We start from the raw sequence: 23,215 nt of genomic DNA on the forward strand, positions 1-23,215 counted from the left end.
CCACAGGAGCTCGTTTCGGCTTAAGGGGGCTAATTTTCACCCCTTGTGATCACACTTGGGCTAGACGACTGACGTCCCACATATGGGAACTGTACAACATGTGACGAAATGTTTCATGATTGCAAATGAAAGACGGTGGGCACGAGTCTCCTTTCAAGAGGAGACTCCCCTCAATTCACTTTAGTGAGAACTAATAAGACCTGGATTCACCCTCTTCGAGCGGTTCTTCGAGAGATGCCCCAGAAGAGCCACTTGTGGTTCTATTAAAACCACGTCTGTAGTGGAGACGGATGGATGTGAGAATGAAGAACCTTTGCATCAAGTACATTAGGATCCTCATCATCTTCCTCACATCTCTATTACCAACACAGAAGTGGTTCTTCTATGGCGTCACTTAAAGAACAGAGTTTTTGGTAGATCACACAAGTATGTCCAAACCGTAGAGAGTGTTTCACAGGTACGCCCCAAACAAGGTACGTGTGAAAGTGTAGGCTCCCCCCTAAGGGTAGACGAGCGGTTAAACATTCCCTTTACTCGATCTCTCTCGTTTGTTCACACTGAAAGAGAAAGCTAAACCAAATACAGTGAAATCAGCAAACAACAAGAGGAGGATTAAAGAACCTCATCCTCAAAAACCCAAACAAAACAGACCCAGACGCCTCAGAGCTCAGAGCAGCGATCCACACAGAGCTCGGATCAGAAACACTGCCGACTCCGGAGCTCCAGAACCTGGAAAAGCAGAACCTGCAGTGGAAGCTGCTGTAGAGTTACTAGGGGATAGGGTTACTAGGGGTTTGCTACAGTATTTCACGTGGTTGCTATGGCGTTGCTTAATGGCTGCTTTGGTGTTACTAGATGTTTGAAATGGTATTTCAGGTTGTTGCTAAGGTGTTGCTTAGTGGTTGCTAGGTGGTTGCAAGATGGTTCCTAGATGATTCCTATGTTGTTGCTAAGTGGTGACTGGATGAGTGCTACAAAAACCCCAAACAAAACAGACCCAGATGCCTCAGAGCAACGATCCACACAGAGCTCAGATCAGAAACACAGCCGACTCCGGAGCTCCAAAACCTGGAAAAGCAGAACCTGCAGTGGAAGCTGCTGTAGAGTTACTAGGGGATAGGGTTACTAGGGGTTTGCTACAGTATTTCACGTGGTTGCTATGGCGTTGCTTAATGGCTGCTTTGGTGTTACTAGATGTTTGCAATAGTATTTCAGGTGGTTGCTACGGTGTTCCTTAGTGGTTGCTAGATGGTTGCTAGATGGTTCCTACGGTGTTGCTAAGGGGTGGCTAGATGAATGCTACCTAAACCTTAAACAAAACAGACCCAGACGCCTCAGAGCTCAGAGCAACGATCCACACAGAGCTCAGATCAGAAACACCACCGGAACCAGAACCTGGAAAAGCAGAACCTTCAGAGGAAGTTTCAGGTGGATGCTATGGTAACAATGGATGAGTGCTAAAAAGTTACTTAGGATTTGCTCTAGTATTTCAGGTGGTTGGTATGGTGTTGCTTACTGGTTGCTTTGGTGTTGCTATGGTATCCCAGGTAGTTGCAATGATGTTGCTAAGCAGTGGCTAGATGATTGCTATAGAGCTACTAGGTGTTTGCTATTGTTGTTATAGTGTTCCTTAGTTGTTGTTAGGTGGTTGCTATAGTGTTGCTAAGTGGTGGCTAAATGAGTGCTATAGAGCTATATGGTATCCCTGGTGGTTGCTAAGATGCTAAGATGCTGCTAAGTGGTGTCTAGAAGACTGCTATAGAGCTAATAGGTGTTTGCTATATTGCTAGAATGTTCCTTAGTGGTTGCTAGGTGGTTACTAGGTGTTTGCTGTAGTACTTCAAGTGGCTGCTATGGTGTTTTTTTAATGGCTCCTTTGGTGTTGCTATGTGGTTGCTTTGGTATCACAGGTGGTTGCAATGGGGTTGCCAAGTGGTGGATAGATGAGTGCTATAGTATTCCAAGTGGTTGCTATGATGTTGCTTAATGGTTGCTTTGGTGCTGCTATGTGGTTGCTATGGTATTTCAGGTGGTTGCTACAGTGTTCTTTAGTGGTTGCTATCGTGTTGCTAAGTGGTGGCTAGATGAGTGCTCTAGAGCTACTAGATGTTTGCTATAGTATTGCAGGTGCTTGCAAGGTGGTTGCTAGGGGGTTGCCAAGTGCTTGCTGTGGTAGCCCACGGGGTTGATTGGGTGTTACTAGAGTATCTGTATCATGGTGACGTTAGAAGGGTGCACACTTTTGCACCCCATTCATTTCAATGGGGAAAAAGGTAGGAATGCTCTGCTCAGCCACATAAGCCCATGCTACGCTTCAGCCTGTGTGTGTGTGTGTGTGTGTGTGTGTGACATGCAGAATGCCCAGGGTCCTATATGATACTTCATGAATGTTCATATAAAAGCTTCATAAAAATATTGGCAGATCTCTGCTGAAGCTGACCAGTAGAACACTGACTGATGGAGAACCCACAGTTAGATCAGGAACCAGCAACATCTGAGCTTTAACAGTATGGAGGAACGTGGGTCGCTGTTTGCAGAGCAGCTGCCCACTGTTAATCTCATTATCTACGTGTTATAGCGCCTTACAAATGAGTTATAAGGTGTTTATAACCTAATTAATAACCACTAATAAGGCGTGTCTTCTTAGACAGTGGCGTCACAGACCTCAGGTGTTTCCCCTTGGCGATACATCCTGTTGTTGCTGTGTGTTAAGCCCGCTGTTCTTTTCTCTGGCTAAAGTAATGGAGAAGTGACGTTTGTGAATAAGAATAACGGGCAGGCAGAGCGCTCTCGTCGCCAAAACTGGCAGGTGTTCAAAACAAGTTTGTGTTTGAGACGCTGACGCTTTATTAAACCTTACCGTAACTATTATGAATAATTCCTGCCCATTAAAAGCTTGGCAGCTTTAAAAAATAACAACAAAAAAAAAAGAAATCCAATTTAAGGCGCTAATCCCACGGAGCGGGACGACGGGTTCAAACAAATTATTCCTAAAAAAAAAAAAACAACAACAAAAAAAACCTGGAGACAATCAGAAAAAAAAAACAACAGAGGCTGTTTTTGAAGTCAACAAAAGGATAATGCCTCAACAACCCTGCAAATAAAAGTCACGACCAAACCGCATGAAAGCGCACTAATTTCTACACACCTCACTAATCACACCTATTGTACTCCCTCAGACGCTTCACTAGAAACACCTACTTTGTGCTTCCACTCACTGGCCACTTTATTAGAAACACCTATCTTCTGTTTCCACTCACTGGCCACTTTATTAGAAACAGCTACCTTCTGTTTCCACTCACTGGCCACTTTATTAGAAACAGCTACCTTCTGTTTCCACTCACTGGCCACTTTATTAGAAACACCTGCTTTGTGCTTCCACTCACTGGCCACTTTATTAGAAACACCTACCTTGTACATTCACTCACTGACCACTTTATTAGAAACGCCTACTTTGTGCTTCCACTCACTGGCCACTTTATTAGAAACACCTACCTTGTACATTTACTCACTGGCCACTTTATTAGAAACACCTACCTTCTGTTTCCAGTCTCTGGCCACTTTATTAGAAACGCCTACTTTGTGCTTCCACTCACTGGCCACTTTATTAGAAACACCTACCTTGTACATTTACTCACTGGCCACTTTATTAGGAACAAAGACTTTGTGCTTCCACTGACTGGCCACTTTATCAGAAACATCTTTGTGCTTCCACTGACTGGCCTGATGAAACCTAACTCTGGTCCTAAACATAAACCTAATTGTAAAACTGGCCCTAAACCTAATCCAAAGCCCAAAGCCTAAACCTAAGTCTAATCATAAACCTTGTCCTAAACATAAACCTGGCCCTAAAACTAAACTCAAACTATAACCTAAAATATTAACCTAACCCTAAACCTGGTTATAAACTATAACCCAAAACTCAAACTAACCATCACTCTGGTCCTTAATTTAAATCTGGTCTTCAACCTAAAACCTAAACCTAACTCTTACTCTAGTCCTAACCCTAAACCTGGTCCTAAACCTCAACCCAAAACCAAACCATCACTCTGGTCCTAAATTTAATCATGGTCTTTAACCTATAACCTAACCCTTACTCTAGTCCTAACCCTAAACCTGGTCCAAAACCTCAACCCAAACCCCATCCTAACCATCACTCTGGTCCTTAATTTAAATCTGGTCTTCAACCTAAACCTAACTCTTACTCTAGTCCTAACCCTAAACCCAGTCCTAAACCTCAACCCAAAACTCAAACTAACCATCACTCTGGTCCTTAATTTAAATCTGGTCTTCAACCTAAGACCTAAACCTAACCCTTACTCTAGTCCTAACCCTAAACCCGGTCCTAAACCTCAACCCAAAACTCAACCCTAACCATCACTCTGGTCCTTAATTTAAATCTGGTCTTCAACCTAAAACCTAAACCTAACTCTTACTCTAGTCCTAACCCTAAACCTGGTCCTAAACCTAAATCCAAAACCTAACCATCACTCTGGTCCTAAATTTAAACATGGTCTTTAACCTAAAACCTAACCCTTACTCTAGTCCTAACCCTAAACCTGGTCCTAAACCTCAACCCAAACCCCATCCTAACCATCACTCTGGTCCTTAATTTAAATCTGGTCTTCAACCTAAACCTAACTCTTACTCTAGTCCTAACCCTAAACCTGGTCCTAAACCTCAACCCAAAACTCAAACTAACCATCACTCTGGTCCTTAATTTAAATCTGGTCTTCAACCTAAGACCTAAACCTAACCCTTACTCTAGTCCTAACCCTAAACCCGGTCCTAAACCTCAACCCAAAACTCAACCCTAACCATCACTCTGGTCCTTAATTTAAATCTGGTCTTCAACCTAAAACCTAAACCTAACTCTTACTCTAGTCCTAACCCTAAACCTGGTCCTAAACCTAAATCCAAAACCTAACCATCACTCTGGTCCTAAATTTAAACATGGTCTTTAACCTAAAACCTAACCCTTACTCTAGTCCTAACCCTAAACCTGGTCCTAAACCTCAACCCAAAACTCAAACTAACCATCACTCTGGTCCTTAATTTAAATCTGGTCTTCAACCTAAGACCTAAACCTAACTCTTACTCTAGTCCTAACCCTAAACCCAGTCCTAAACCTCAACCCAAAACTCAAACTAACCATCACTCTGGTCCTTAATTTAAATCTGGTCTTCAACCTAAACCTAACTCTTACTCTAGTCCTAACCCTAAACCCAGTCCTAAACCTCAACCCAAAACTCAAACTAACCATCACTCTGGTCCTTAATTTAAATCTGGTCTTCAATCTAAAACCTAAACCTAACTCTTACTCTAGTCCTAACCCTAAACCTGGTCCTGTGGGGAATCTGGAACGTGAGGATTAGGCTCTTCAGCTGATGGTGAAGCTGTGGTGATTCGGAGCTCTGAGGCTTGGTGGGAAAGACTGAGACTTGGTGAAACAGCCGTCAATCAAACATCGTCTGCAGGAAGGAATTTGTCCATGATTTGATCCAGAGCTTCTGTCTGATCACAGGAGATGAAGTGAAGTTTAACAAGCGCTGCATCAGTACCAGCCTGCCCTGCTCTAATTAGCGTCCTTAATTCTTTAACTGTTTACAGTTCACCTTAACGAGGGCTCTCTCGCTCTCTCTCTCTCTCTCTCTTTATCCTCCGCCCCTCGAAATGTAACTCCTAATGAAATTAGATGGAGCACAAAGTACTTTGAGTGAATAATGCTGGCACAACACATGAATCGATGCTTAAGCACGTTCTCTCCTCAGATTCAAACATTGATCTGTTTTTGCTGGCCGGTCACTCGGCATATTCCTGTATTCCCTAATGGCAGAAAACATCTCCCGAACGGCGCTGGAATGAATGAACGAGATGCCTGTTATGAATCATCCACTTTCTATTACTAAAAGAAACAGCCAGGCTAATGTAGGGTGAAATTACTTACAACGGAATTACGTCTACACTACAATTACCTTTGGATAACGCAGTGATGTAACAGAAAATGTGCGCGGCTTAATGACCCGTCGCGAAACGTGAGATTTTTTTCTCTTGTTTCTCTGCAAGAATATCAGACAAAACAGAGTGCAGAGGCCTGGGAGTTTGTGGCCTGCTTTACAATTCCTGTTATTGTATAAAACGCTAGCTTAGGTTTTTTAAAGAAATATAAAAAAAACAAAACAGCTGCTCGGCAAGTGATTCCAATTTCATGTGTTGAAAATGTTTTAAAATGTTGTTAATGCTATAAACACTCTGTAAAACTTTGATTCAAGATGTAAATGATAAATAAAATTATTATTATAAAATAATAACTGCTTCTAATAATATTTTGGTACTTAGTATATACACTCGTAACTGTAGTATCTAGTATATACACTCAGAACTATAGTACTTAGTGTATATACACTCAATACTGCAGCAATTAGTATATACACCCAATACTGCAGTAATTAGTATATACACTTAATACTGCAGTACTTAGTATATACACTCAGAATGGTAGTACCTAATATATACATCCATAACTATGGTACTTAGTATATACACTCAGAACTGTAGTACTTGATATATCCACTCAAAACTATAGAACGTGGTATATACACTCAATACTGCAGTACTTAGTATATACACTCGGAGCTATAGTACTTAGTATTTACACTCAGAGCTATAGCACTTGGTATATCCAGTTTGAGCTATAGTACTTAGTATATACACTCGGAGCTATAGTACTTAGTATATGCACTCAGAGCTATAGTACTTAGTATATACACTCAGAGCTATAGTACTTAGTATATACACTCAGAGCTATAGTACTTAGTATATACACTCGGAGCTATAGTACTTAGTATATACACTCAGAGCTATAGTACTTAGTATATACACTCAGAGCTATAGTACTTAGTATATACACTCAGAGCTATAGTACTTAGTATATACACTCAGAGCTATAGTACTTAGTATATACACTCGGAGCTATAGTACTTAGTATATACACTCGGAGCTATAGTACTTAGTATATACACTCAGAGCTATAGTACTTAGTATATACACTCAGAGCTATAGTACTTAGTATATACACTCAGTACTACTCTACAGGGACTAGACCAGCTGTTCGCTCGCATTTGCAACATTAAAGCAGCTGAATGCCTTCTTTAACAGGGGTGTCCACAAACATTTGCATTTGAACCATGCTCGCCCACCCCCAAAAGACCACTGCAGTGTTTGCACCTGTCCACACTGCGGCTATTTTACCCTTAGCTTCACATTCAGTCAGTCTACCTTTGCCTACGTTGGTGAGTTTCTCATCTAAACACACGTACACACACTCCGAGACGCATCTGGTGGTCTTCACTGCAGGTGTAATACCTCTGCTGCTTCACAGCATTTCGATCAAACTAGCATCTTCCCAACAGTTCACAAACAAGCACTATAAACTATGCAACAGCCTCAAAACCCATCGGAATACTTCGCGGCAATAATAACAGTGGGACGTTCTAGGAAGTCCGCACTGACTAAGTCTCCAAGTCTCCAAGTCTCTAAGTCTACGTTCCAGCAATTAGCCTGAGCTAACTCAACACACTGTGAGAGACAAGCAATTAGGCAGGCAGCAGTAAAAAGACAGAGGCAAGCAGATAAGAGGCAGAGATTCAGCAACAAGAAGCGAGGGAGGAGAGAGGGAAAAAAGAGCTCTCCACGCCAGCTGGTGAGTCCAATCTGATGTCATGCGAGTCACGTAACTGCGCTGTAAAATTAGCGCCATTAGAGGAGTCTCCATCTGGCCTGTGCGCGCTCTCATCAGGGTGTTTACATCCAATGATATTTCATTTATAGTCCTGCTTATTGACATCTACCTCCTCCACAGCCTCCTAAAAGCCTGCATAGGCTGGGGCTGGCCGGCAGACGGACAGACGGATCAATCTGGGGCCTAGAGGAGTCGCTGATGTTAATGCTATCCTGTTGAGTAACTCACGAGGGGTCTTTGGCTTTTCAGGGCTAGCGCTACACAAGCAGCCAATCAAATTTGAGATTTTAATGAGCTAGTGCATATTAATGACCAGGGGCCTGTTTCATGGTACATTAAAGAAGACTGAAAATCCCAGAATCAGAGCCAAGGACGGTTGTAGTAACTCTAATATATATGAAGTTATACGGACAAATGTATTGGGACACCTGCTTAATGACTGTTTCTTCTGAAATCAAGGGCATTAAAAAGAGCCGATCCTGCTTTCATAGGAGTAACTGTCTCTTCTGTCCAGAGAAGAAGGCTAACTACTAGAGTTTGGAGCTGGAGCATTGCTGTGAGGATTTGATTGCATTCAGTGGCGAAAGCCTTAGTGAGGCCAGGATGTTGGATGATCACCATCGCTCGTGCCCAACTTCTCAACTCATCCCAAACACTATTGGATTGGATTGAGGTCCCATGACTCCACAAGACCTCTGAAGGTGTCCTGCTGTGGTATCTGGCACCTGGTCTTGTAAGTTGTGAGGTGGGCAGGGCCTCCATGAGCATCACTGAGAGTCTTAGGTGCCCATGATCTTGCTGCCGGTTCACCGGCTGTCCTTCCTTGGAGCACTTTTGGTAGGTACTGACCTCTGCATCCCAGAAAACACCCAACAAGACCTGATGCCTGATGTTCTGGAGATGTTCTGACCCAGTCATTGTCTAGAACCTCACAGTCTGGTTCTTGTCAGAGTGTCTCAGATTCTTACGCTTGTCCATTTCTTCTGCTTCAACACCTCCATCGCCTTCAGGAACTGACTGTTCACTCGCTGCCTAGTATATCATAGTCCCTGGTAGGAGCCATTGGACCCAACTCATCAGTTATTCAGTGATCTGCGAGCCAGGAATGATTCCTATGAAGTTTCCACTCCAACGTCTATGGATTAAATGGGTGAGGAGTTCATAAACAGGTGGTGGGACCTGTGGCCTGTGCCAGCAGCTATGCTTCCCCCACACACACACCTCCACCCAGCAAGATCCAATACCGCCTCCAGTGCTGCTTCACTGCTTTACCGTCTGGGACGGTAACAGAATCATATCTGCACTGCTGGAACTGAACCAAGCCAAACTTAACGTTCTCAGTATTCAAGCCTGGCACCGTGTTGGGCTTCTATTTATAACCCTACAGTTGCGGGAAGGAATAAACCCTGCTATTGTTCTCTATCACTTTACAAAGTTTCTGCACATCCAACTCGAGCTAGAATCCTGGCTTACACTCGTCATGAACCCCTATCTACCATCCTCTATACGGCCCAACCAGTCAGCTCCTCCTTTAGATGGATCTCTCAGAACTTTGCTCTGATTGGTATACCCGTATCCTAACTGCGGTGTTCAGCCCGGACGTTCAGGAGTTCTCCTTTTGAGTCTGGGTTCGTAAACATGAGTGTTTACAGCATTTAGCTGACACTCAGACAGACAGACTTACAGGGTAACTCGTATTACAGAGGTCGGCCAATGTAGTGCGAGGACTGTAGCATAGAGACTATGCTAGTAGCCTAGCAGAGTCTTCCACACCACACCATTCTCCTACATGGTATGGTAGCTCACCGGCAGGTTTCTCTTATGTACTTATGAAGTCTGAACTCTTCCCAGTGGTTCTTACTGGTTCACTTAAAGAGATTTTGCTTTGGGCCTTGGTTCCTGTCCATGGTTCTTCCTCAGCGTTGTATCCAGAAGGTCTTAAGGTTCTATCCTCAGGTTTTGGTTCCTCTCAGTTGTTCCTCCTCATGCTCTTTGGGAGTCTGCTTCCTCATTCTCTTAAGGAGTTTTGTTCTCTGGAATGATGGTGAAGCTCCATCCAAAACTTTTTTGGGGTGAGTTTGATCATCCGACATCCTGGCCTCGCTGAATGCTATCAAATCCCCACAGCAATGCTCCAGCTCCAAAATCTAGTAGAAAGCCTTCTTCTTCTCTGGACAGTAGAGACAGTTACTCCAACAAAAGCCGGACAAACTACAACTTTTAAATACCCTTGATTTCAGAAAAAACACTGAATAAGCAGGTGTCCCAATACTTTTGTCCATTTAGTTGTGCACACTTCTGTACGTGCTGTGCTTGGACAATGGTTGTTAAACACTGAAACCTGCCCTTTTGGCTTTTTTAAGCTATTCTGTTCTTCAGTACTACATCAAACAAACAAGGCTCTGCAATCATCAACCGCAGATCCGCTCAAAAGCCCACTAATCCTTCTTGGCCTTGTTATAAAAACAAAAAGTGGGCTGAACGGACAACACACTGCTACTGGACCTGTCACACATGGTCAAAGAACTGCGTTTAATCTCCCAAACGTCCTTTAGAAGTGAATGTTTTTTCACATTGTGGGTTCACCCCGTCTGTGTTCACCCCAGACTCCACCCCCCCCCCCCCTCACTCAGGAGTCAGTGGTATCTTCCATGTGGGCTATTCTAGCCCCCTGTTATCGGTGGGTCGGTGAAGTGTGGCGATCAAAGCTGGGCAGATGTGACAGACACAATCAGCCGCTGAAATGAGCCCAAATGGACCTCTCTGCTTGGCTAACACCGCACGGCCGAGGTGGCTAAGGGCAGATAGGTATAAAATATTGGAACAGGCGGCGTGTGTGTGTGTGTATGTGTGTGTGTGTGTGTGTGTGTGGACTGGATGATTTGTGTGTAAATGTGTTGGGTTGTGGTGGGCACCAGCAATTTCCCCCACCAGCTCATACCCTAAGCCTTTTTGGAGGCCTCTTTTACATGAATCCTGCTACCGCTACGTCTGAAGAGTTTCGAACCCTTACCGCCTAAAGTTATTGCACTGAATGGTTATGAATGTCAGGCCTGATGCCTGAGACACTGTTTTATCATATATATATTTTTTTAATATTGAACTAAAACATGTTTTTAAACCCATGGTGCAGGGATACCAGTAGGGCGTCATGCAGCAATGTAGTCCCGTAGGAAAACTACTAGTGTTCACATTCGCCACAGTTTTACCATCATCATCATTCTACATAAGACTCAGAAGACTCGTGTAGGTTCACTGGTGGGTTTGGAGGTGCAGACCTAAACCTGTCTGTACAGAATACAAATGTAATTAAATATAAAACTAAACAGGTAATTAATTACATGACTAATCATGAATAGTTTTATATTAGAAACTGGACGTGTACAATTACAACTAAAGGTTTTACTATAGAGCACTAAGGGTTAACCCAAGGCCTAATATTTAGTCATTATTGTGGGAACATGCTGTATTAATCAAAACCTGGATTGTTTTTTGGAAAAAATAGTTCCAAAAGATACTTTTAAACATATATATATATATATATATATATATATATATATATATATATATACTCACTCTGAATGACTGGTTATATTTTAATACTGAATTACACAGAAATGAGGAAAAATGCATAGAGATCTAACATTGTAAAGAGTGAGGTTGTTGTATTTTGGGCTTATTTCGCAGAAAGAAAACCCATTTGTTACATTTTAGCCATGTTTTGGTCATTTTGTCACATAAAAACATGTATATACAGGCTTAAACCTGCCTGTATAGAATGTAAATATGCTTTTATAGAAAATTACTATAAAACTAACCAAAAAATTAATTACAGGACTAATTATACTACATTACTATACTATACTTATCCTTTTATATTATAAACTATAAATATATATATATATATATATATATAAACAATACAAAACAAAGGGTTTTTCCCTTTGGGAATGCTAAGGGTTAACCACTTGAACCCGAGGCCTATTATTTAGTCATTAATGTTGGGATATGCTGTATTAATCAAAACCGGGACTGACTCAAACACATAGTGGAGGGATACATGGAAAATGGTTTGGTGGAAATCCACATTTTTTGGAATTCTCTTGACTAACTGAGCTCCAGTGTTGTACCCGTCCTTTCTGCCATGATTTCATCATTTTCCGATCATCAGAAGTAATGGAAAAACCTTGAGTGCCGACTCGAAGCCGTCAGAGCAGCAATAGATGTCACTGTAGAATACTGAGGGGTACCACATGAACCCGATATGGCCTGATATTCAGTGATGAACGTTGGCACATACTATACTATGATATACGTACATCGATACGCATCCCAGCCAGTCTCTAACGGCCGCTATCGAAGAGCTAAACAGGACATCACACGGCTAAATCTGAGCCCGATTCACAGAGAGAGAGAGAGAGAGAGAGAGAGAACAGGCCGAGCCTCTCGGACGCAATCATCACGACTCCTCATTCACTCGGAAAGCCGCCGGCCACGACCAAGGCTGACAACCCTGCGCTGGGTTTTGTTATGCTGATGACCGGCCTACTTACTTATTTTCATGAGCCCAGCCTGGAGCGCTCGCTTGCTCGCTCGCTCTCTCTCCTCCAAATTACTGCATTAAGAGCCTCTCCTACACACATGGCTTTTTTGTTTTTTTTCCTCCCCGTCTTGAAACAGTATTATGCTAATTAGCAGCTCGGTTCTGTCTGTACGAGGCGGAATCTGTTGGATGTTTGTCCTCATATAACACACTTTGTCACTTTGCTCCATGCTGATGCTCGGTGAAGGCCGTGTGACACCAGGATAATGTCAGTCAGGAGATACTTGTGGTAGTTGTAGTCTTAATATAATTGCAATGCCTCGTTGTGTCTGAGCTGATGTAATGCACCTCCTCTAAGTCTCTCCGTCTAACTGCAGTCTCCGCTTGCTTATGTTCGTACTGTATAAGCTCACTACCAGTGTGAATGGGTGGAGCTAAACTGCTGTAGGCTGAATGGGTGGAGCTAAACTGCTGTAGGCTGAATGGGCGAGGCTAAACTGCTGTAGGCTGAATGGGTGGAGCTGAACTGCTGTAATCTGACTAAGTGGACTTAACATGCTGTAGTGTGAATGGGTGGAGCTAAACTGCTGTAGACTGAATGGGTGGAGCTAAACTGCTGTAGGCTGAATGGGCGAGGCTAAACTGCTGTAGGCTGAATGGGTGGAGCTGAACTGCTGTAATCTGACTAAGTGGACTTAACATGCTGTAGTGTGAATGGGTGGAGCTAAACTGCTGTAGACTGAATGGGTGGAGCTAAACTGCTGTAGGCTGAATGGGCGAGGCTAAACTGCTGTAGGCTGAATGGGTGGAGCTGAACTGCTGTAATCTGACTAAGTGGACTTAACATGCTGTAGTGTGAATGGGTGGAGCTAAACTGCTGTAGACTGAATGGGTGGAGCTAAACTACTGTAGGCTGAATGGGCGAGGCTAAACTGCTGTAGGCTGAATGGGTGGAGCTGAACTGCTGTAATCTGACTAAGTGGACTTAACATGCTGTAGTGTGAATGGGTGGAGCTAAACTGCTGTAGACTGAATGGGCGAGGCTAAACTGCTGTAGGCTGAATGGGCGAGGCTAAACTGCTGTAGGCTGAATGGGTGGAGCTGAACTGCTGTAATCTGACTAAGTGGACTTAACATGCTGTAGTGTGAATGGGTGGAGCTAAACTGCTGTAGACTGAATGGGCGAGGCTAAACTGCTGTAGGCTGAATGGGCGAGGCTAAACTGCTGTAGACTGAATGGGTGTAGCTAAACTGCTGTAGGCTGAATGGGTGGAGCTAAACTGCTGTTGGCAGAATTGGTGGAGTTGAACTGCTGTAGGCAGAATGGGTGGAGTGGAACTGTTGCAGGCTGAATGGGCGGGGCTAAACTACAGTAATCTGAATTAGTGGACTTGAATGCTGTAGAGTGAATGGGTGGAGCCAAACTGTAAGCTGACTTAGTGGACATAACATGCTATAGGCTGAATGGGCAGGGCTAAACTGCTGTAGGCTGAATGGGTGGAGCTGAACTGCTGTAGGCAGAATTGATGGAGTTGAACTGCTGTAGGCTGAATGGGTGGAGCTAAACTGCTGTAGTGTGAATGGGTGGAGCCAAACTACTGTAAACTGACTTAGTGGACATAATATGCTATAGGCTGAATGGGTGGGGCTAAACTGCTGTGGGCTGAATGGGTGGAGCTAAACTACTGTAATGGTGCACGTATTTGTCACTGTACAGTGAAATGTGTCCTCCGCATTTAACCCTTCTGGTAGTGAACACACACTCACACACACACACATGTGTTAGGGGCAGTGAGTACACACACCCAAAGCGGTGGGCAGCCAACTCCAGCGCCCGGGGAGCAGAGAGGGTAAAGGGCCTTGCTCAAGGGCCCAACAGTGGCAGCTTGCCGAGCCCGGGAATCGAACCCACAACCCTGTTATCGATATCCCGGCGCTCTAACCGCTGAGCCACCACTGCCCCCCCGTAGGCTGAATGGGCAGGGCTAAACTGCTGTATTCTGATTTAGTGGACTTGAATGCAGTGAATGGGTGGAGCTAAACTGCTGTAGGCTGAATGGGCGGGGCTAAACTACTGTAATCTTACCTAGTGGATTTAAAATGGTGTAGGCTGAATTGGTGGAGTGGAACTGCTGCAGGCTGAATGGGCGGGGCTAAACTACTGTAATCTTAGTGGATTAAAAATGTTGTAGACTGAATGATGGGGCTAAACTACTGTAATCTGAATTAGTGGTCTTAAAATGCTGTATGGGTGGAGCTAAACAGCTGTAGGCTGAATGGGTGGAGCTAAACTGCTGTAGGCTGAATGGGCATGGTCTTAACTACTCTAATCTGAATTAGTGGGTGGGGCTAAACTGCTGCAGGCTGAATGGGCATGGTCTTAACTACTCTAATCTGAATTAGTGGGTGGGGCTAAACTGCTGCAGGCTGAATGGGCATGGTCTTAACTACTCTAATCTGAATTAGTGGGTGGGGCTAAACTGCTGCAGGCTGAATGGGCATGGTCTTAACTACTGTAATCTTACCTAGTGGATTTAAAATGCTGTAGGCTGAATGGATGGAGCTAAACTGCTGTAGGCTAAATGGGTGGAGCTAAACTGCTGTAGGCTGAATGGGCGAGGCTAAACTGCTATAGGCTGAATGGGTGGAGCTAAACAGCTGTAGGCTGAATGGCTAAACTACTGTAATCTGATTTAGTGGACTTGAATGCTGTAGTGTGAATGGGTGGAGCTAAACCGCTGTAGGCTGAATGGGCGGGGCTAAGCTGCTGTACACTGGATCCTGATTAACTCTCACAATTGGTTTCAAAATCCTGCAGCACTGATTGGTCCAGATGGGCCGTTTACACGAACAGAACTTCTGCATTCCTGCGTGCACAGAGGCAGGCGGTGTAATGCAGGCTACTGTCCTGAACGTATGCAGTCATGGAGGACGTGTGAGTGAGATATCGGTGTGTTATGAATATTTAACGAGGAACCACAAACAGCGTGTTCGCGCGTCTTCCAGCTCCACACTGTAACAAGATAACAGGCCTGTTGCATCAGGAAGTGCTGTAAACAGCTCAGGCCGGCATCAAGATACACCTAAACCCCCGTGCTGCGCTTGCCTGTTGCCATGACGACGCAGCCGCTATTGTGCGTGACGGCTGACAGCTGCGCGGCATAAAAGACGCCGTTTCACGGCTGACCTAATCGCCTGCAATTTGGCATGTCATAAAAAATTTGAAAGCGGCCGCGGCTGCCCGTCCTCATAAAATAAAAAAAAAATCCAATCAGCGTCAGAGGTTTGTGAGCCGGTGGTTGGCTGACGGGCCGATCAAATGAGGGGCGATGGCCGACCTCGAACAAAACTGCCTTATGGCTTAATAAATACACTGATCTGAGCTGCAAACTGTGAGTACTATAGTATATACTATAAGCTAATGTACTCATTTTCAATCAAATAAATGGACAAAAGTATTGGGACATCCAAATCAATGGCATTAAAAGGAGTTGATCCTGCTTCTGTTGGAGTCTCTACTGTCCAGGGAAGAAACAAAAAAAGCTTTCTACTAGATTTAGGCAGATTTTGGAGCATTGGAGCATTGCTGCAAGGATTTGATTGCACTCACCATCATTCCTCACTGCTCTGCAGCTGGCATTAGGCAGGGCCGTGCCAAAAGGTTCATGCTCATCTGCTCCGGATAGAGTCCTATTCTACTGGCAGTACTTCTCTGCAGGGACTAGACATGCTGTATGTCTGTGCACACATTTTCACATCAGTACTTAAAGTAGCTGAATATATTATCATCATTAGAAGGGGTGTCCACAAACATTTGGCTCGGACCAAACTGAAGGTCCAGACCAGGGAAGGCAGGTGTTCAATCAACCTAATCCTTTTGACTGCCTCAGGGAACAATTTTCAATTCGTAAAATGTGTTTTTGAACTCCCAGCTCCAAAAAAAAAGGTAGTTTTGAGCATCCAGCAAATGTCTCAGCATATGTGTACGTTCTTTAAGACTGTTGGAGAAGCATCCCAGGTGGCTCCTCAAGAAGCTGCCTGAGAGAACGGCAAGGCTGCATCAAGGCTACTTTGAAGAAGGATGGCTACTTTGAAGAGTCTAAGGAAGGTTCTTGAAGGAGATTAACACTTTCTGGTCAGCGTATTTAGGACCATATGTGCTGGTTCGAGGCTTTGCCGCGCTCCATTATTCCTGAGCACACAGAGAAATGAAAGGAAGCCCTGAATAGTGGAGTGAGTGGAGAAACAGCAGAGCAGGCTAGGAGACTTTACACACCCATCAGCCAAAACATTAAAACCCACCTGGCCCAAAGGCCACCCAAACAGCTCTGACCCATCTAGACTGCACAAGACCCCTGAAGATGTGCTGGGGTATCTGGTACCTAAAGATCCCTGTAAGTCCTGTAAGTTGTGAGGTGGGCGGGGCCTTCATGAGCATCAGTGACCCTGTTTTTGGTGGGTACTGACCACTGCATACCAGAAACAGCCCTGATGCCTGATGTTCTGGTCGTCTAGAACATCACAGTTTGGTTCTGGTGTCTCAGGTTCTTGACCATTATCTTTCCTGCTTCAGCACCTTCATCACCTTCAAGAACTGACTGTCCACTCGCTGCCTAATATGTAACTCCACCCCTAAACAGGAGCCCCTGGAGCCAGATCATCTGCATGCTCTTCTGCAGTGGTTTTAATGTTATGGCTGCTCAGTGTATAGAAACCAAGTGGGGGAATGTCCAACCCAAAGATGTGGATGAAGATGTTCTGCCGGTCTTACCGTACTCTACATCCTGGGACCGCACCAGAATGCATAAACCGCTGCATGCGAAGGTGTGTCCAAACTTTTGAGGGGTACGGGTTGCGCTGCTAACAGTGTAACAGCGCTGTGAGTGTAATTGGTCTTTGTGGAGCAGCTGCAGAAGCCTGTAGGGCTTCAGAGAGGCGAGCAGATAACTGTAATTTGGCTTCACACTGAGCTTGCTGGGAGTTTTACTGACCACACGTGTGACGGTCATTCTGACTGACACTGATAAGGATACAGTCGCACGGCTGGAGAGAGAAGGCAATAGTGACAAAGGGGGCAGAGAGAGGGGGGAGGAAAGAGAGAATGTGAGAGCAATAAATGGAGGCATAGATAAAGAGCGTGCGAGAGAGAGAGAGAGAGAGAGAGAGAGAGAGAGAGAGAGAGAGAGAGACCAGTAAAGGGGGAGAAAGAATAAGCAAGAGAGACAGTGAGAGAGACTCAAGAATCATTTAAAGCAGTTCCTGAATCATGTATTGCAGAGACTGAATAATTTATTGTAGACACTGAATCATTTATAGCAGTTACTGAATCATTTATAGCAATTACTGAATCATTTATAGCAGTTACTGAATCATTTATAGTAGTTACTGAATCATTTATAGCAGTTACTGAATCATTTATAGTATATATTGAATAAAGCAGTTACTGAATCATTTATAGCAGTTACTGAATCATTTGTAGTATATATTGAATAAAGCAGTTACTGAATCATTTATAGTATATATTGAATAAAGCAGTTACTGAATCATTTATAGTAGTTACTGAATCATTTATAGCAATTACTGAATCATTTATAGCAGTTACTGAATCATTTATAGTAGTTACTGAATCATTTATAGTATATATTGAATAATTTAAAGCAGTTACTGAATCATTTATAGTATATATTGAATAAAGCAGTTACTGAATCATTTATAGCAGTTACTGAATCATTTGTAGTATATATTGAATAAAGCAGTTACTGAATCATTTATAGCAGTTACTGAATCATTTATAATATATATTGAATAAAGCAGTTACTGAATAAATTATAGCAGTTACTGAATCATTTGTAGTATATATTGAATAAAGCAGTTACTGAATAAATTATAGCAGTTACTGAATCATTTGTAGTATATATTGAATAAAGCAGTTACTGAATAAATTATAGCAGTTACTGAATCATTTATAGTATATATTGAATAATTTAAAGCAGCCACTGAATCATTTATAGCAGTTACTGAATCATTTGTAGTATATATTGAATAAAGCAGTTACTGAATCATTTATAGCAGTTACTGAATCATTTATAGTATATATTGAAAAATGTAAAGCAGTCACTGAATCATTTATAGCAGTTACTGAATCATTTGTAGTATATATTGAATAAAGCAGTTACTGAATCATTTATAGCAGTTACTGAATCATTTATAGTATATATTGAAAAATGTAAAGCAGTCACTGAATCATTTATAGCAGTTACTGAATCATTTGTAGTATATATTGAATAAAGCAGTTACTGAATCATTTATAGCAGTTACTGAATCATTTATAGTATATATTGAAAAATTTAAAGCAGTTACTGAATCATTTATAGTAGTTACTGAATCATTTATAGCAGTTACTGAATCATTTGTAGTATATATTGAATAAAGCAGTTACTGAATCATTGTTAGCAGTTACTGAATCATTGATAGCAGTTATTGAATCATTGATAAGAGATGCTGACTCATTTATATCAGTTACTGAATCATTTATACCAGATATTGAATCATTCATATCAGTTTCTGAATCATCCAAAGAATATACTGAATCATTTATAGTATACATTGAATCGTTTATTTCAGCTACTGAATCATTTGTAGCTGAATCAGCAGTCGGCTCAGTGGTTAGAGCGAGAGAGACCAATTAAAGCAGCGAAAGAAAGAGTGAGAGAGAAAGTGAGAGAGTAAGAGCGAAAGACACAAGATGAGAGAGAGAGGTAAAGAGAGACAGAGGGAGGGAGAGATAGAGACACAGCAAGAGAGTGTGATGAGGTGGCAGAGAGAGAGGAATAGAGAGAAAGAGAGACAGATTGAGAGAGACAGAAGCAGAATGAAAGAGGAGAGAGAAAGAGAGAGAGGCGGGCGGTCGATATTAGGCCAGAAATAGCTCAGTGTTGTCAGTCTGGTCCAGCCGCTCTGCTGGCTGCTGTGTTTAATATGCATCAGAGATGAAATCAGATTAAGGGCCGCAGCAGCACACTGAGATTTATTAGCGCCGTCATCATGCTATCAACAGCTCACCACAAATTCAACATGTAAATAATCGAATCAATATTTTACACCAGCATAAATAAATCTCCTCTGCACTGCGAGGCAGCAGGGACAGGGGGGCCGGGGGGTCGGGGCCGCTCTTATCAGTCACCAGACAAAAGTCTTCTACATGCATTATTCACTTAAAGGAATAGCTTAGCATTGTTCGGTCAGGTCAATGAGAAAGATTTTATTCTATTGGTCCGTTCATCATGAAATTCTGATACAATATAAAGAACAACGTTTGTGCCAGATCCACATTATTCCATTTTTTAATAATTTGATTATTTGTAGGAGTTACTGAATCATTTATATTAGATACAGAATCATCTATAGGAGATACTGAACCATGTATAGTAAATACTGAATCATTTATGGTAAATACTGAATCATTTATAGCATTTACTGAATCCTTTTTAGTATATACTGAATCATGTATAGTAGATACTAAACCATTTATAGTAGTGAATCATTTACATTACATACTGAATCATTTTTAGCATTTACTGAATCATTTATAGGAGATACAGAATTTTTTTGTAGATACTGAATCTGCAGTGGTGGCTCAGTGGTTTGAACACTGGGTTAAGCTGCCACTGTTTGGACCTTGAGCAAAGCCATTGACTCTCTCTGCTCCAGGTGCAGTGATTCCTTTATTGTAGTTACATATTTATAGCAGTAACTGAATATTTTTTATCAGTTACTGAATAATTTATATTAGATTCTAAATACATCATGATTACATACATACATACATACATTTATGATAGATATGAAATTATTTAGTAGATACTGAATCATTTATAGTAGATATTGAACCATTCATAGCAGATACAGAATAATTTATGCTAGATATTTAATTGTTTATAGCGTTTCCTGAATCATGTATAGTAGATTCGGAAACATTTATGGTAGAAATGGAATTGTTTATATCAGATACTGAATCATTTATAACAGTTACAGAATCATTTCCAGTGGATGCTGAATCATTAATAGCACTTACTGAATCATTTATAGCAAATACTAATTCATTTACAGCAGTTACTGAACCATTTATAGTAGGTATTGAATCGTTTATGGAAGATACTGAATTGTGTTTAAAAGATACTGAATCATTTATACCAGTTACTGAATCATGTATAGCAGTTACAGAATCATGTATAGCAGTTACGTAATTATTTATAGTAGATACTGAATCATTTATAGTAGATACTGAATCATTTATACCAGTTACTGAATCATGTATAGCAGTTACAGAATCATGTATAGCAGTTACGTAATTATTTATAGTAGATACTGAATCATTTATAGTAGATACTGAATCATTTATACCAGTTACTGAATCATGTATAGCAGTTACAGAATCATTTATAGCAATTCATGAAATTCTGATACAATATAAAGAACAACGTTTGTGCCAGATCCATATTATGGAGAAAAGTGAAAAACAGAGAAAATGTGTTTTAGGTATCCGTTCCACAACACTGTCTTCCAATTTTTAATAATTTGATTATTTGTAGGAGTTACTGAATCATTTATATTAGATACAGAATCATCTATAGGAGATACGTAAGTTACGTAATTATTTATAGTCGATACTGAATCATTTATAGTAGATACTGAATCATTTATACCAGTTACTGAATCATGTATAGCAGTTACAGAATCATTTATAGCAATTGCTGAATCATGTATAGAAGTAACTGAATTATTTATACCAGTTACTGAATCATTTATAGTAATTACTGAATCATTTATAGCAGTTACTGAATCATGTGTAGCAGTTACAGATTCATTTATAGCAGTTACTGAACCATTTATAGCAATACTAATTAATTTATAGCAGTTACTGAATCATTTATAGTAGGTAATGAATCATTTATGGAAGATACTGAATTGTTTTTAAAAGATACTGAATTGTTTTTAAAAGATACTAAATCATTTATAGCAGTTACTGAATCATTTATAGCAATTACTGAATCATGAATAGAAGTAACTGAATTATTTATAGCAGTTACTGAATCATTTACAGCAGTTACTGAATCATGTATAACAGTTACAGAATCATTTGTAGCAATACTAATTCATTTATAGTAGTTACTGAATCATTTATAGTAGATATTGAATCATTTATGGAAGATACTGAATTGTTTTTAAAAGATACTAAATCATTTATAGCAGTTCCTGAATCGTGTATAGCAGTTACGTAATTATTTATAGAAGTAACTGAATTATTTATAACAGTTACCGAATCATTTACAGCAGTTACTGAATCATTTATAGCAGTTACAGAATCATTTATAGCAGTTACTGAATCATGTATAGCAGTTACGTAATTATTTATAGTAGATACTGAATCATTTATAGCAGTTACTGAATCATTTATAGCAGTTACTGAATCATGTATAGCAATTACTGAATCATTTATAGAAGTAACTGAATTATTTATAGCAATTACTGAATCATTTATAGAAGTAACTGAATTATTTATAGCAGGTACTGAATCATTTACAGCAGTTACTGAATCATTTATAGTAGATACTGAATTTATTTTTTTACCAGATTGAGTTATTGAATAATAGATCTATTGATAAATAGATAATTTGATCTAGGGTTCAAGACATCAAACATTCATTTGTGTTCTTTAGCTGAGAGCATTTTTTTTTACATTTGTTTTAGATGGTATCAGATGGTGGTTGGTGTAGATGTAGTGGGTAACTACACCACTTCCCTCAGGTTCGATACCCTAGCCAGGCAAGCACACCATGCTAGGTAGGACTCCTGCCTCTGATACACGACTCAGTGCTGCTATTTCTGGAGAGGGGTGAGTTTGCTGTAGAACAGCTCTGATCGTAACCAGAACCCCCTTTTTTTTGCAGTGTTGGAACGTCGGCACTGTCAGACTGTCTCTCCGTCTGACTCATCCGAACATCTGCAGTGTTTGAGGGAACAGCTGTAGTTTTCACACTAAACCGTACATTATTATTCATGGAACTCAGCGACTGCTCATTGGCTCCCATTATCAGCGCCTTTGAAGTCAACAGGTTTTCTGTTCTTTTCCAACTGCACTGAAATATTCGCTATATGTCCAAATGTTTGTGGACACCCCTTCTAATGAAGCATTCAGCTGCTGTGCAAGTGCACACACACACAGCTTGTCGAGTCTCTGTAAAGACGTACTGCCAATAGAATAGGACTCTCTGCAGCAGACAAACACTGCTGCCTAATGCCAGGCGTGGGCTAGAGGGGTATAAAGCCCCCCGGCATTAAGCTGTGGAGCAGTGGAGGAACTGTGTTCTCTGGAATGATGGATGGTGGAGCTCCATCCAGTACTTGACCTGGTCACCTTGATCATGCAGGTCAGTAGGTTAATGTTTATCACCTCTGTGTCAGCAATGGTGGCAGCTGAATGCATTCATTACAAGGGGTGTCCACAAACATTTGGACATATAGTGTTTTTTGACTGAAGCTACCACAAATCGCTGTAATAACAGAAGGCCGGATGTACGAGAGAGCATGATGCAGCAGAACCGGGACTGTAATCACTCCCCATTCACACAGTTGTGGATCCCAGAGTGTGTGAAGGGTTTTTTTTTAGGTCACGGCATGAAATTTTCATTATTTGTGGAAAAAAAAGATGGAGAGAAAGGAAGCATCTTACCATGTTCCACTTGGGAAAGAGGAAGTCGGTGCCCACATACTCAAAGAAATGAGCAAATCCCTCTTTCAGCCACACGTCTTCCCACCAGACCGGCGTCACCAAGTCTCCAAACCACTGCAAACCAGAGGAAACAGCCCGGGTTCAAACATCACGGCTGCTGCTGTTGATTACATCACTTATCTGCTGCATCTACCTCTCT

General features: G+C 41.6%; 1 protein-coding gene across 1 annotated transcript in view; it reads right to left on the minus strand.

Annotated features, from left to right (window-relative positions):
• The window catches only part of LOC140550261 (thyrotropin-releasing hormone-degrading ectoenzyme-like), a 341,162-nt gene that overhangs the window by 133,917 nt on the left and 184,030 nt on the right, over positions 1-23,215 (minus strand). Inside the window, exon 6 of the mRNA XM_072674121.1 lies at positions 23,017-23,130. Within this exon, the coding sequence (XP_072530222.1) occupies positions 23,017-23,130 (114 nt within the window). The remainder of the gene's footprint in view (positions 1-23,016; positions 23,131-23,215) is intronic.

This window comes from Salminus brasiliensis, chromosome 2 (genome assembly GCF_030463535.1).
Source record: "Salminus brasiliensis chromosome 2, fSalBra1.hap2, whole genome shotgun sequence".
Classification (NCBI taxonomy): Eukaryota; Metazoa; Chordata; class Actinopteri; order Characiformes; family Bryconidae; genus Salminus; species Salminus brasiliensis.